Source organism: Neolamprologus brichardi, chromosome 7 (assembly GCF_056152115.1).
Source record: "Neolamprologus brichardi isolate AB-2024 chromosome 7, ASM5615211v1, whole genome shotgun sequence".
NCBI lineage: Eukaryota > Metazoa > Chordata > Actinopteri > Cichliformes > Cichlidae > Neolamprologus > Neolamprologus brichardi.
Window position 1 is genome coordinate 22640581 of NC_142110.1, and position 13896 is coordinate 22654476.

Sequence of the window (13896 nt, forward strand, 5' to 3'; positions counted from 1 at the left end):
CTGAACAGTAAATGTTTTTTCTAAATCTGAGTTCAACCCTTGGACATAAGAGTGTGATTTTTTTCCCGATTCCTGTCTGATATGAGTGGGATGCTCAGATTTTACTGAAGCAGAAAAATGCTATGCACACGTTTTATGCCGTCTTGGAAAATGAACCATTTGCATATTCATCGTCTGAAGGAAGCCCATTTGATTTTGTATTAGATTTTTTTTTACAAGACAAGTTATTACTTTTGTACATTTGAAGGGAATATTTAGACTGTTAATTCCCTCTGGCGACATGTCTTTTCCCACCCATTACTGGCAATCTCAGTACATACAAAAAAACAAAAAACCATGAGCACACAAAGTGAAATTCAAATCCAGTTTAATTAGTCAAGAAAACAACAGCTTGCGAGCAGAATGAGAACAAAACTAGAGTGGGCTCGAAGTCCCATTCGAGGCTTCAGAGAGGAGAGGCGGGGAGATGGAGCTGGTACTCCTCAGTTGCTGAACAGAGCCAAACAATCTTTGCTAAAGTTTCCGTTTGTTTCGGGGCTTCCTTCGAGCCAGCTGGGTGGGGTTCACCACAAAAGACACTTCAGTGACTGCCAGAGCGATCTGACAATCAGAGGGAACTTTGTATTTTTCTTTGATGGATGACTTGGTTGGTGCTATGTGTGGCCTGGCTGACTTCTTTCCATCCATCTAGTGTTTCACATTTATTGAAGCAGACTATGAATTATTTGCAAACACTAGTTCACTCTTTTTCTGTTCACCGTCCACATTAGGTCCTCTGGAAAATATCTTCTGATAGTTTCACTACCCCGTTTTCACTCCCCAGTCGATCTCAAGTCCATCTGATCAGAACTGTCAGCTTTAAGGGAAATAGTCACGCAGCTCTGGAATAAAGAGTTCAAAGTTGGGCTGCTGGAAATGTGTTCAATCAATGTTTTCTTTTTCTTTTTTTTTCTTTTTTTTCCGTACAGTTCAGTCTGAAACAAGAAGCTGATGAGGTGTGCGCTGCTGTGAGTTTCATAGTCCAGCTGGCTCACAGTGGTCCTTTCTCTGATCTGCAGAGAGAGAGAGATGGAAAACATCAACTATGTCAGAGTGAGGTCTGGGGACTTCACAAGAAACAATATCATCAGCTTTATGTATCCAGTAACTGCAGTGTAATAGCAAAACAATGGTTTTGTATTATGAACAACACACTGTGAGCTACAAGGGTACTTTCAACAACAAGTCATATTTTTCAGTTTTAGGTAAAAACATGCTAAATATATCATTTATTTCATGCTCAGCTCTCATAATGAACACAAATATGAAAGTTTAACAAAGCTGTTGCTGCCGATGATCGTTTTGGCCTCATAAGCGTTTAATTTTCTCTTTTATTTATTACAGTGTCGTCCTACCTGTTTGATTTGCCTGTATTAGTTTTCTTGTCTTCTGTGTTTCCACTTCCTGTTTTATTTTGGTAATTGCTTTTCTTGTGGCTTCACTTCATCTTTCTTCTCCATCCTTTGCGTCTGTTTTCCCTGCCCTTGTTATCTTTCACCTGTCTTTGACCGTTCAGCCTGCCCTTTTCCTGTTTTGTTTCCCTGCTGCTTTTTAGATCTCGAAGAAATAATTCATCGGTTAAAATCTTGCACCTCTTTACTTGAACCCATTCACACCAAACTATTCAAATCAGTATGTCATTGTTTTACAAATCCTTTAGTAAATATTATCAGCAGCTCTCTGCAGACCTGCACTTTCCATATTTCTCACAAATGTGCTGTAATCACACTGCCGCTCAAGAAAAATGACTTAGTAATTGGTAATTCATAACTACAGACCTATTTCTAATCTTTCTTTCCTCGGCAGAATATTTGAAAACACACTTTGCAAACAACTAAATGGAGAATTCAACTTGAAGTCTTTGTGATAAGTACCAATCAGGATTTAGATCCACAGAAATGGTCACGCTAAAGTCATCCGTGAGCTGAAGCTCAACAGTGATTCACAGAGTTTCAGTCCCAACATAGAATTTCCTTTTAAATCCTACTATTAGTTCACACAGGTCTCAATGGTCTGTCCCCCTGGTACAGCTCTCACTTGTTTACTGTTTACAACCCAGTCAGACCTCTCAGGTCATCAGGTGGAGAACTTTTAAATGTTCCTAGAATCACATCAAAGTATTCTGAAGATGCTTCCAGTTATTGTTCTGTTCTTTGGAACAAGCTGCCTGCTGACCTGAGATTAATTGCCTCTATGCATTCAAATTAAAAAATAGACTCATTTTATTTTGCCACTTTCTCTCCCTTAAGGCTTTTTAAACCTACACAGGTTTTTATGCTTTTATCTTCAATTCAATTCAATTCAATTCAATTCAATTCAATTCACAATAGTAAATTTTATATTATACAGTAAAGACCCCACAATAATACAGAGAAAACCTCAACAACCAGATGTCCCCCCTATGAATAAGCACTTGGTGACAGTGGGAAGGAAAAACTCCCTTTTAACAGGAAGACACCTCCTAGAAAATTGGATAAGCGGTCACACGAAGTAGGCTATTAACTCATTAAATTAGCCAAGGGTTTCCCTTGGACGCTCACATGAAAGAGTTTATGTTATAATTATGGATAAGTGCACTGGCAACAAAGTAGCTAATTTTACAAATTGTGGGAAAAATATGAAGAGGTTGTATTGATAATGCTGACTGTCTCATACTACTGTCAACAACATGAGTGGTACGAGAGGAAAAGCAGTGTACAGCAGTCTAGCTTTAAAAGTGCTGTTTGGATGTGTGTTTGCACTTTAAGCAAGAAAAGAAAAACTCTATTATTAATGATCAGTCTATTTGAAACCAAGAAAGAAAAGTGGAAAGACGGTGAAGTTAACAGAGTTGTTAACATTACAACTCTATCATTAAAACATTAAAACACAGGAGAATCTGATGGATTATAAATGAGTATTTTAGGTGTTTTAGGATCATCTATCCATGAAAAAAAATTAAATTTGTTTGTTGTCAACTTGAAAAGATAAGAATTTATATTTCTTACTGATCAACAGGGAAACACAAAGACATTAGAGACTAATGAAAACCTCCTTCTATCTGTGCTCAGAGGTCAGAGGGATCCTCCAAGAATAGTGATGCTATGATTGTTTTGTATTCAGGGATTTCATAGCTGCTGATCTGTAATCTAGAAAGGCGACCTCAGTCCCAGTACCCACCCAGTACCCTATTAAGAAGTGAACTTTTTAGTGCAGATAACCGAGGGTTACCCAGATAAGATGAAATCCTGCTTTGTATTAAAGGCCTCTGATGGTCAGAGATCAGTGCACTGTTTTTTCCATAGCCATAAACAAAAACATGCTGCAGTTTCTACGATGAATGCAATCCTTTATTTGCTCACAGAAGCCTTAAGTTTGTGTTTTTACATAAAATTTGTATTTCAAATAATGTTCTGAGCAACGTGTGCTGTTCAGTAACTATAACAACAACAACTGCACTGCACTGAAAGCAACTCACAAAAATGTAACCTAAACACTTTAACACTTGTTTTAAAAAACTCAGGAGCATAATTAATATTTAATTCTCCCAATTGGAGTGTAGATGAATTTACCTGCTCTCTATACTTTATTTACTTCTGCTTTACTTTCACCAAAGGTTGTTTTCTCACTATAAAGAACTATTTTATTTCCAAGTTTGTGTTCAGTGGAACACAAACATGTTTTTATCTTTATTATTTTTCGCAATAAAATGTTCTTTGTAGTGTTTTTTAATTATTATTTTTATGCTTTTTTAAATCTACATGTTAACCAGCTGCGTGAAGGTGGAAAAACACACATGTGCAGTCGTCCAGTGGTCACATTCATGAAAACTCAAAAAGGAAAGAGAAAAAAAAACATCCTACATCAACAAAGCTACTTGGATCTCAAGAGAACATTTATAAAGAGTTACAACCTTACAAAGCCAAAAAGCTTTCACTGTATCCATTTTATCAAAATTACAGGGTTGGGGCCACATATCTAAAGTAGACTCCCATTTTAGAGAGCTCCAAGCAAAACATGCAGCATATGACAAACATCTGTCTGCATTTGTAATAAAGTTACCTCATTTTTAACCTGAGTTAACAATATACTTGCCTAAAACCTTGAATACTCTGGTGTTTATGTCCCTGAATACATAAAGATGTTTCTTTTTTGAAAACAAATGATATCTGCAAGATTTTTCAACATTAACTGGAAGATCAGAAATCATTCACAAGTAACTCTCAGCTTCCACTGTCCAATCGTGCAGGGCGATGGTGTGTATTTTACTGCTGTAGTAGTACAATTAGTATCATAATGATATGTTGGGCCGCTGGTGGCTTTTGGGAATGTTTCTGACCTTGAAAACTTCATATTTGTGGATTGCCTGCTTTCAGCTTTCCTCAAACCCTTTGCACTCATAGCCCAACACCGCTCACACGCCCATCTAGGGGCTTACAAAAGGCAGAACCCAGGATGTAGTTCCACAGGATTTATGTGACTACAGTTAACAACTTTATAAAGAGATCTACAGATAAGGACAGAATTATTCTGATTATTCTCTGGCAGCACGGTGTTTAGAACTGTTGCCTCACAGCAAGAAGGTCTTGACTTGACCCCACCATCTGGCCGGAGTCTTTCTGTGTGGAGTTTGCATGCGTTCCCCGTGTTTGTATGGGTTCTTTCCGGGTACTCCGGCTTCCTCCCACAGTCCAAAGACATGTTAGGTTAATTGGTGATTCTAAATTGCCCATAGGTGTAGATGTGGGTGCGAAGACTGACAACCTGTACAGTGTGTACCCCGCCTCTCATCCTATTGTAGCTGGGATAGGCTTCAGTCCCCCCACGACTAGAACCAGAACAGCAGCAATGGGTCATTTTGTCATGTATGTAAAGCTTAAATTCTCTCTAATAACAAGCAAGAATACACAAGTTTAAGTGGAGTTACAGGGTTGCAGTGCAGAGAACATCTCCAACCACAATGAATATGTTGTCCCATTGTAACGCTCCCATTATTACAGCACTGGACAGTATATCTGACAGTACTTGCAATGTTGGAAGCTTTATCCAGCGTTTTAATGGCTGGAATAAACATTTTTGCTTTGCTTAAGACCCTTGAGCCTTGCTTAGCACATTGCAAAGTACACACTGTACTAATTAATTCCGTGTGAATCACAAAAGGTGATCTGGAAGCACATATTTCTTTAAGCACAGCGCACTCCTTTAGTTTTACTACTGATAAATTTCATAAAAGCAAACATATTAATCTTCCTAAAGTAGCCAAGAAGATATCCTTTAGGGACCAATATCAAGCAGAGAATTATTAATCAGTTACTTCAAAGAAAAAGCCGTACTCAGAACCACACTAAAGCTTTACATGCCTATACTGATTTATACTTTGATATAGTGGATAGTCAGTGATTTAGCTTCAGCTGTTATAGGAATATATTGGCAATGAGTCATCAGACCCAAAGGTAAATCCAAAAGTTTATATAAAAAGTTTTGCTTAAATCTCTAACCTTTTGACCAAAGTTAGCTAAAGCACTATGTGGGCCAGAATGTTTGCAAATAATCTTGAAAGGAAATTCTGAAATTTCACACAATTACAATTTTTCTGAAATATACGGAAGAAATGTCTTACTGCAAAGATACCGGCCTCCCTATGTCAGTTGTTACACTGACATATTTACACAGTAGATAAGTATTAAGTATTACTGCAGCCAGAGATGTTGATCATAAGGATTCTTGATCTATAAAGCCAAGTAACATGCATGCATAGCAAATTTAAATATTGGGGTTGAAAATCATTTTTTGAGGCAAACACACCAAAGGGTTGAAATTTAGGTTTGTTTCAAATCATATTTGACTGTTGCTTCACTACAAGACGGTAACAGCTGAAATAAAAGTTACGTCTCTCCCACCATTCATTTAGATAGGACAGGTGCTACCAAAGCTGGTTTCACACATGAATTTCAGACCATTTTTTTCAGACCTGCTTCAGTCTGCATGCCAGGTTGAATGAGACATATAGTACAAAGCACTTTGAGTGTTCAAGTAGAGTAGAAAAGCCCTATACACCAATCAGGCATAACATTATGACCACTTCACAGTGAAGTGAATAGCACTGAGTATCTCTCCATCATGGCACCAATTAGTGGGCGGGATATATATTAGAGAGCAAGTGAACATTTTCTCCTCAAAGCTGATGTGTTAGAAGCAGGAAAAATGGGCAAGTGTAACAATTTGAGCAAGTTAGACAAGCTTCAGATTGTGATGGCTATGTGACTGGTTCAGAGCATCTCCAAAACTGCAGCTCTTGTGGGGTGTTCTCAGCCTGTAGTGGTCAGTATCTATCAAAAGTGGTCCAAGGAAGAAACAGTGGTAAACTAGCAACAGGGACATGGGAGGCCAAAGCACACTGATACATAGGAGGATTGAAGGCTGGCACGTGTGGGCCGATCAAACAGACAAGCAACTGTGGCTCAAACTGCTGAAAAGGTTAATGCTGCTGGTAGAAAGGTGTCAGAATACACAGTGCATCACAGTTTGTTATGTATGGGATAGCCACAGTCATATCCAAAGAGACCCCTGTCCTCCACTGAAAGCACTAACAATGGGCACCTGAGTATAAAAACTGGATCACAAAGCAACATCACGTGGATGCTGGTGTCCACGTGCATCTGTGGGACGTGCACAGGTCTGCTTGCAACTTACAGGACTTAAAGGCTCTGTGCTAACGTCATGGTGCCAGATACCACAGCACACCTGTACGGCCTTGACGGGTCCAGCACAATATTAGGCAGGTGGTCATAACGTTATGCCTGATCAGTGCATAAGAAGCAATCCATTTACTATTTACTATTTAAATCAGCACAATCTAACCACACAAAGACTTAATATGGGGAGGCTTGCATGTTTAAGTGAGGTTAAAGTGTAGTCCAAATTTTCACATATCTGTTAAGTACTGGAAAAGTTCAGGTCTAAAATGCAGATGCTTAAGATGCCTGTCAAGTGGTAAAACCTTGTGCAAAGTCTGTAAAATAATCAGTCTGATTAATATGTGGCTAAGAGATTCCCACGTTTATGCCTGAATGTCACATAATGTGGAAAACACACTAAACTTTTCTCTGCAGGAATTCTAAATTCGCAACGTCTTGTTAGGGACTCTCGTGTCTGCATGTGGACATATTTGGGATGATCCTGGGCGCTCACTTGTATACCTTCCTATTATTTAAGTGCATGGTTTAGTTCAAACTGTCAGACCGTGTGTCTGGAACTGTAATTCACCATCATCAGAATATTACCTCTTACTGAGGCTGCCTCTCGGTGCTGCCATTAAGATGCCCCCCCTCATAGTCCAGCTGGCAAAGGATCATGTTGTTCTTGAGGAAAAACTTGTCTCCCACGCAAAATCTGCAGAGAGAAATCAAAATATGGAACTGGGTCTTGGTTCTTGCTACAGCCGAAGTGAATGATGAGGTCCCAGAGGAGCATTTCAGGCATATTTTCAGCATACATCTGTAGCTATGATGCTTAGAAATTTAATCTTGCATGACTGCTGCCTGATTAACTATCTGAGTGATATACAAAGTCTTTAACCCCTTGAAGTTTTTCAAGTGAAGGGGATTTCATTGCATTCTGATTACGGTGCACTGCTAATATGCTCTTAATGACCAGTGAGCTCACCAGTACATCTCCGAGATAAGTCAACTGAATTTGATCTCCCTGGCTAATTGCTACCCTAATCTTACCTCTGGCGGCAGAGCTGACAGGCAAAGCAGTCTAAATGGTAGACGTTGTCTCTGGCTCTCATCACCATCTCAAAGGCAGGGATCAGCTTACTGCAGGCTGCACAGTTCCCCGTCACCCCAAAGAGCCTGCAGAGGGAGAGAGGGCAACAAGCAGGCCTGTAATCTGGACAAACACAGATACATTTCAGCCAGGAGCTGCAGAAGGAAAAAAAACACTGAACTAGAGGACAAAAGGTAGCCTGTGTGTCCCAGAAAGCATCACAGATGATGCTCGAGCACCGTTCGCAAATAATCACTTCAATTACTGATTTATAGTGGTGAACCGCACTGCGTTTCCTGATTATTGATGGCTGTTTCCACTCCCCCTAATGCAGAGCCCACATTATATACATATAAGTGCAGCCAAGTGTGAAAAACCATTCAAATCGCGCCTCTAGTAGTAATTATGAGGAGATGATAGTATGAGCTTCTCATAATAAGATCTGGAGCTGTGTCATTAAGCTATGGCTGCAACTAACCATTAAGTTTATTATCAACCAATCTGCAGACTCGACAGTCAAAAAGCTGGAATGTGAGCGAAAGGCAAGAAAAGCTTGAATTTCTGCAGAAAACGTTTCATGTTTTTACTTGTCAAATGGCATGTATGATTAATTGTTTCAGCTTTGTTGCCAAAATTAGTCCAGACACCCCATGTGGACAGATAATGAGAAAACCACAGGGCTTGTAATGCATCACACAAACTCCAGTAAGTCAGTTAAAATCAGTTTTAGCTATATCACAACAAATAATCACCTCAAAGCTCTTTATATTGCATAGTAAAAATTGCATGAAAACCCCAACAGTCACACGACCTCCTATTAGCAGCACTTGGTGATAGTGGGAAGAAAAAACTCTTTTATTCGGAAGACACCTCCAGCATCCGGGTTGGACAGATATCTGCTGTGATCGGTTAAGGGTGAGAGGATAGAGGAGTCATTGTTAGTTATTCAGAGTATTAGCAATACACTGAATACCTCTTAGCCTATGATATGTTCTTTCTCCATTTCCTTCATTTATTTACAATAGTTTAGCATTAAAGGTTCATTTTTAAAATCTGGTTAGCTCATCAACAGCTGATTATACTATAAAATGTCTCCAACAACGTCTGATATGTTCTGACATTACAGTTTTTCTCTTAAATGTTTTATTATTTGGCAAATGTCCCTTAAATTCAGAACCTAAACTATGTCCCTAATCCTACATAGGTTGCCAACAATCTGAGGCATGTTAAGAGGTTAGAGGTATAGCACTACAGTTAGCAAGCCTGGAAAAAAGTCAGTATACTCCATTGTTTTAACAGTGTTGCTCTGCCAACACTGCGTGAAGGTAGGGTTACAACTTTCCATCTATTCTCTTCAAACATCTGTTATTTCTGCACTAATCTTTTTTCTTCACATATGTGAGCGTTCAGAATATCAAATGTGAGAGTTTTCATAAGCTGGATATGAGCTCTATCACTAATGCATTACTGCTGATAGAGAGCAGCAAAATAGAGATTAACTGATATGAAAATGTCACGATTTATATGAAATGTCAGGTGCTTTAAGAAGAAAGTCAATTTATTACTCTCTTCTGAAACCCCAAATTTATCTGGCAACTTTTGAACCTTGTCCTCAGACCACCTGAGAACAAACTGTGTTGCTATAAATGCTTTGTGCTGGCCAGCTGCAGATGGCCTCACCGCTTATTCACCTCTAACAGAATGACCAAATAACTCCCCAAGAGCCCGGCACACACGAAGACAAGTGGCTGCCGCTGATTTCCATATTCCATTAGAGGCCAAATAGAAAAAGGGGGCTTTGGAGGAAGCCTTATGGAAAAAGGTCATCCATGTAATAAGGGAGAAAAGCACTGAGCAGCCCTGGATTACAAATGGAAAACGTCATCAAATGAGTGACCAACGTGAGAACAAAAGTGAGACCTAATTAACAGAATGTTCTGATCTAACGAGCTCGAGTCAGGCACCTGGTGGGTTTTTTTCCTGCTCCTTAACGAGGCTACGAAGCTCAATGCTAATTCTCTACAAATGGTCCAATTAAAAGAAATCACATGGTTTTAATCCCACTCTTCAAAGGCCTTTGGTCTGCACCCTTGCAATGATGAGGAAAACAGGAGGCAATCTAGCCAATTTAACTGTCAAAAGGGGTTTTGGTCTCTTAAGTGCAGTGCAGCTAATGAGCGACTTAGCTCCAACCAAATCCAGCTGGATTGTACATGAGACTAACACATGAGTTCAGCAATGTGGCTGCGATATCAGGAGTTCTCTTGCTGACCTGACACCAGATATCATTATTTCTAGGCAAGAAAAATCAGAGGCATATAACTCTCAGTGGAGCCCGTTGACGCAGACAAGGTTTGTTTAGAAAAGGTTGATGGTTTTAAAAAGGCTAAGGTAGAAATCTATTTAAACCCCAAGTACACTGAAACATACTTACCTGTATAGTCATCCTGTACCAAATCATAGTCACAAAAGGTGCAGAATAACTTCAGATATTGTACAGATGGCCGTGCACCGTAATCATGAGGTGGACAAACCCTAAAGGATATCCTGCTTTATAGTCAGTTTTACTCTAATTGGGGCAAGAACTTGGTAAATTAATAACACGGGAACATAAAGGGAACTTAAGGCAAGCGTATCAAACCAAGAACTCACTAGGAACATTTTTATTGAGCGAAAAAAATTAAGCAGTGTCATGTCTTGATGCATGCTTAATCATCCATGTAAGTTAATCCCAAAAAGTTGATTCTGTTCATCTGGATGTAGTGCTTTCAGTCCAGATGAACACCTGCTTTGGCTTCATTTTTCAGACCTGCAGTCTGTGGTGCTGCTCCTTGATGAAACTATCCACTTTGTATGAGTTTATAAACCACTTTGGATAAAATCATTAGTTATTATTATTCTTTGATTTTCTTTTTCTCTTCTCTTTTTCCCTCTTTCCCTCCCCTCACCCCTGCCCAGTCACAGCAGATGGCTGACCCTCCCTGAGCTGGTTCTGCCAGAGGTTTCTTCCTGTTAAAAGGGAGTTTTCCTTTCCCACTGTCGCCAAGTGCTTACTCATAGGGAGTTGTCTGATTGTTGAGGTTTTCTCTCTATCATTGAAGGGTCTTTAACTTATAACAAAAATTGATTTGTTTGTGATTTGGCACTATCTAAATAAAAGTGTATTGAAATTGAAAAGCATCAACTGTTCATTCTACTGAAGTACCAACACAAACTTAATAAAACTTCATATCCACAGCATAATCACAGCTAATATCACCCTTTAAAGACTGATGTCTCCAGCTACATATCTTCTTAGGACGAAACTAACCATTAGCAAAGCCCATGTTAGTAACTATAAGAGACAATGGAAACATTCACAAAGTGCAAGCTTCACTGTTCTGCCTTTTCTTTCTTATGCTGCATACAAGATGCTTATGTCTGTGTAAGTTTACTGCAGACAGCTGATGTTCTTATTTGTGCTCTTGAACCCATAAACCTCAAAACTAGTCCATGTTTGGATAATGTAACCGTTAACCAGTCACCCTGCAGGATAAACCCTTTCACAAAGAAAAACAAGCGAGTATTTTTCCACAAGACTGTAACGCAGAGTCAAAATATGGTGACTCAAAACATTCCCTCTCAAGCACACCACATCCAAACACTGTCAAATGATGCTTGGACAGATTTAATTTATTTACTGACGTGTTGGCGATTGTGGACACTTGATTGCCTGTGAGGGCCACTTGCTTCACTTTGATATCGTAGTACCATTCTCTAAGAAAAACGCTCACATTTCACATATGGGAGCCGTACCTCAGGTAGTCTCTGCGGCAAAGGATGAGGTTGGCCCGGGTGTAGAGTGTGGAGCCCAGCCGGCCCAAGCGGCAGTCACAGCAGGCACACTTCAGACAGTCCTCATGCCAGTATCTGTCTAACGCCTGAAGCATGAAGCGGTCCCGTATCTTCCCATTACAGCCGGCGCAGCCCCTCGGCTTTTCTCTGGACTGGAGGGACACAAGAGACACACCTGGCAGGAAAAAGGCCAAGGAACAGACAGACACAGAGACAGACACAGAGACAGACACAGAGACAGACACAGAGACAGACAGAGGAGATTTAGTTTTCTGTCAGGAATGAGACACAAAGAGTGAATGTCAATAAGGGCTTTTTCTGCAATCTGTTTTTTTAATTGTTGCACATTAACAATATAATAGAGTATAATAGAGCAAGCATACACACACACACACGTATATATATATATATATATATATATATATATATATATATATATATATATATTAGGGAAGTCTGTGGAACATTTATCTCTATTTCTAGTTTTATGACATTGTAGGAGATGTGTTGTTTCCGTTTATAGATATAAGTAACCTGAAGCATGTTATTGGTTTAAAGCCTTTATAATTCTGTTAACATCATCAAAATCTACCTGATGTGGTAAAATAGTTGCTTGGGGTTGCATTGTGTTGCACAGGTGTGCCCATTAAAGTGGAAGTACTGAGTACCAGTTTAAGCAAGGGAACGTGTACTCACTCTCCTCCTTGTCCAGCACCATCCTTTAGGTAAACGGCAATAATCCAACAGTGGGAGAAATACCAGCCTTTACTCTCCTGCGTGGAAGAGCGGTAACAAACACAGAGGCCTGGACGCGCTGTTTGAACGTAGAGTCGCTCAAACTTCAGCTCCGCTCTTCATAGTCCCCGAAGAGAGAGCCGAGAGAAACAGCCGCGGAGTCGCTCTCTTTTCCCTCGCGCGTAAAAATAGCCCGTGGATGGATGAAAACAGATTCTCGGAGTATCACCTTGCCCTGCAGTAGAGATGTCCCCAAATCAACAGTGGCTTAGCATTATCTTGGCTGATGTCAGTGCGTAAGTATTTCTCTATCTGCACAGGCTGCGGCTGTTCCCCTCAAATGAGCCCTTCTGCACACAACGAGCCTCCCCCCTCCCCTCTCTCTCTCTCTCTCTCTCTCCCCTCTCTCTGTCTCTCTCTCTCACTGCAAAAAACTCCCAGAGTCAAATGTTTTTTTAACGCTGCGTGCTAATTATATAAAGTCATTATGTTCAGATCTGATAGTAACCGCCCCCTCCCTCTCCAAATCAATTATTCAATACACAGTCACACACCAGGACAGCCCGGGCCTGAGGTGTTTTAAAATGAGCTTATTCAACTCCAAGGACACCAATTATCTCCAGGGCGCCCTGTAGTCAAAGCTGTGGCTTTTCAGCACGACAGATGCAGAGCCTTTTTTGTGAGCGAACGTGCACAGGCGCGCGCCTGTTCAACGTGTTCATCCTTTATTAATGTACTTAGGGTATTTTTTAAAGGTAATAGATTAGCTCGCGCTAAGACTATACTGTATTACAGATACCATGAAAGGTATCTGTAATACAGTTTTCAAAACGAAATAGCCACACGGGTGATTAAATCTCCAGATGCCATAATCAGGAAATACTTAAAAAGATACCCTAATGCGTTGACTCCGGGTTTCGAAATGAATACATCATTTTAGATGGCCTTGAACAGGGAAATATGGAATAAAAACATGATTAAACTGCTAAAAGCCCAACATCATTTCTTCTGGAGATTTTTAGTAATGCTTTAGAGATTGTAGGTTAGTGGGGGCGATGCCAATATAGATCACATAAAAAAGCTTGTCTATACCTTCAGTCTTCCATGAATATGACAGGAAATTGAAACCTATAAAAGAGCAATAAAGTAGCTGAAAGCTTCATAATAGAGCAATTACATACAGCAAGACCTTGTGGGAAAATTAAGAAGTTAATAGAACACCACAAAAAGCATAGACCATGCCAGAAAAGTAATGATCATACTTTGGGTCCCCGTGAGACTATGATCAGCATGTATGACATAAAAACATTAAAACAAAGGTGTGTCTACTGAAGAGTTTAGGGCTTGAGTAGGCTCACCTAAAGCTACATGCCGATTTTTTAAGGAAATCTAAGCTCTATAAAGTAGCTAAAACTGACAATAAAATTGGTAGTGCAGCCCAATGTTGAAATATTAAGCAAAAACCATAAAAATATACATCAGCTAAAGGTCACAATGACCTAATTGGCCAACCTATTACCACAGGTTGTTAATAGGTGA

The 13896-nt window shown here is 39.8% G+C and overlaps 1 protein-coding gene across 1 annotated transcript; it reads right to left on the minus strand.

The window, feature by feature from the left end:
* Positions 1 to 368: 368 nt before the first annotated feature.
* On the minus strand, positions 369 to 12692 carry LOC102776345 (rhombotin-1-like). Its single transcript, XM_006782368.3, has 5 exons — positions 12319 to 12692; positions 11584 to 11797; positions 7749 to 7874; positions 7302 to 7410; positions 369 to 1052 (listed from the first exon to the last, which is right to left on the minus strand). Exons 1-4 carry the CDS (start codon positions 12338 to 12340, stop codon positions 7305 to 7307), a joined length of 468 nt encoding a protein of 155 aa, XP_006782431.1. The 5' UTR covers positions 12341 to 12692; the 3' UTR covers positions 369 to 1052; positions 7302 to 7304.
* Positions 12693 to 13896: the final 1204 nt, after the last annotated feature.

Excerpts from the sequence above, each read along its gene's own strand:
- LOC102776345 (XM_006782368.3), bottom strand. The coding sequence starts at position 12,340 with ATGGTGCTGGACAAGGAGGAGA. Across the intron at positions 11,798-12,318 it reads GGTGCTGGACAAGGAGGAGA|GTGTGTCTCTTGTGTCCCTC; the intron begins GTGAGTACACGT and ends TTTTCCTGCCAG. Across the intron at positions 7,875-11,583 it reads TGCCGCAGAGACTACCTGAG|GCTCTTTGGGGTGACGGGGA; the intron begins GTACGGCTCCCA and ends CTCCCTCTGCAG.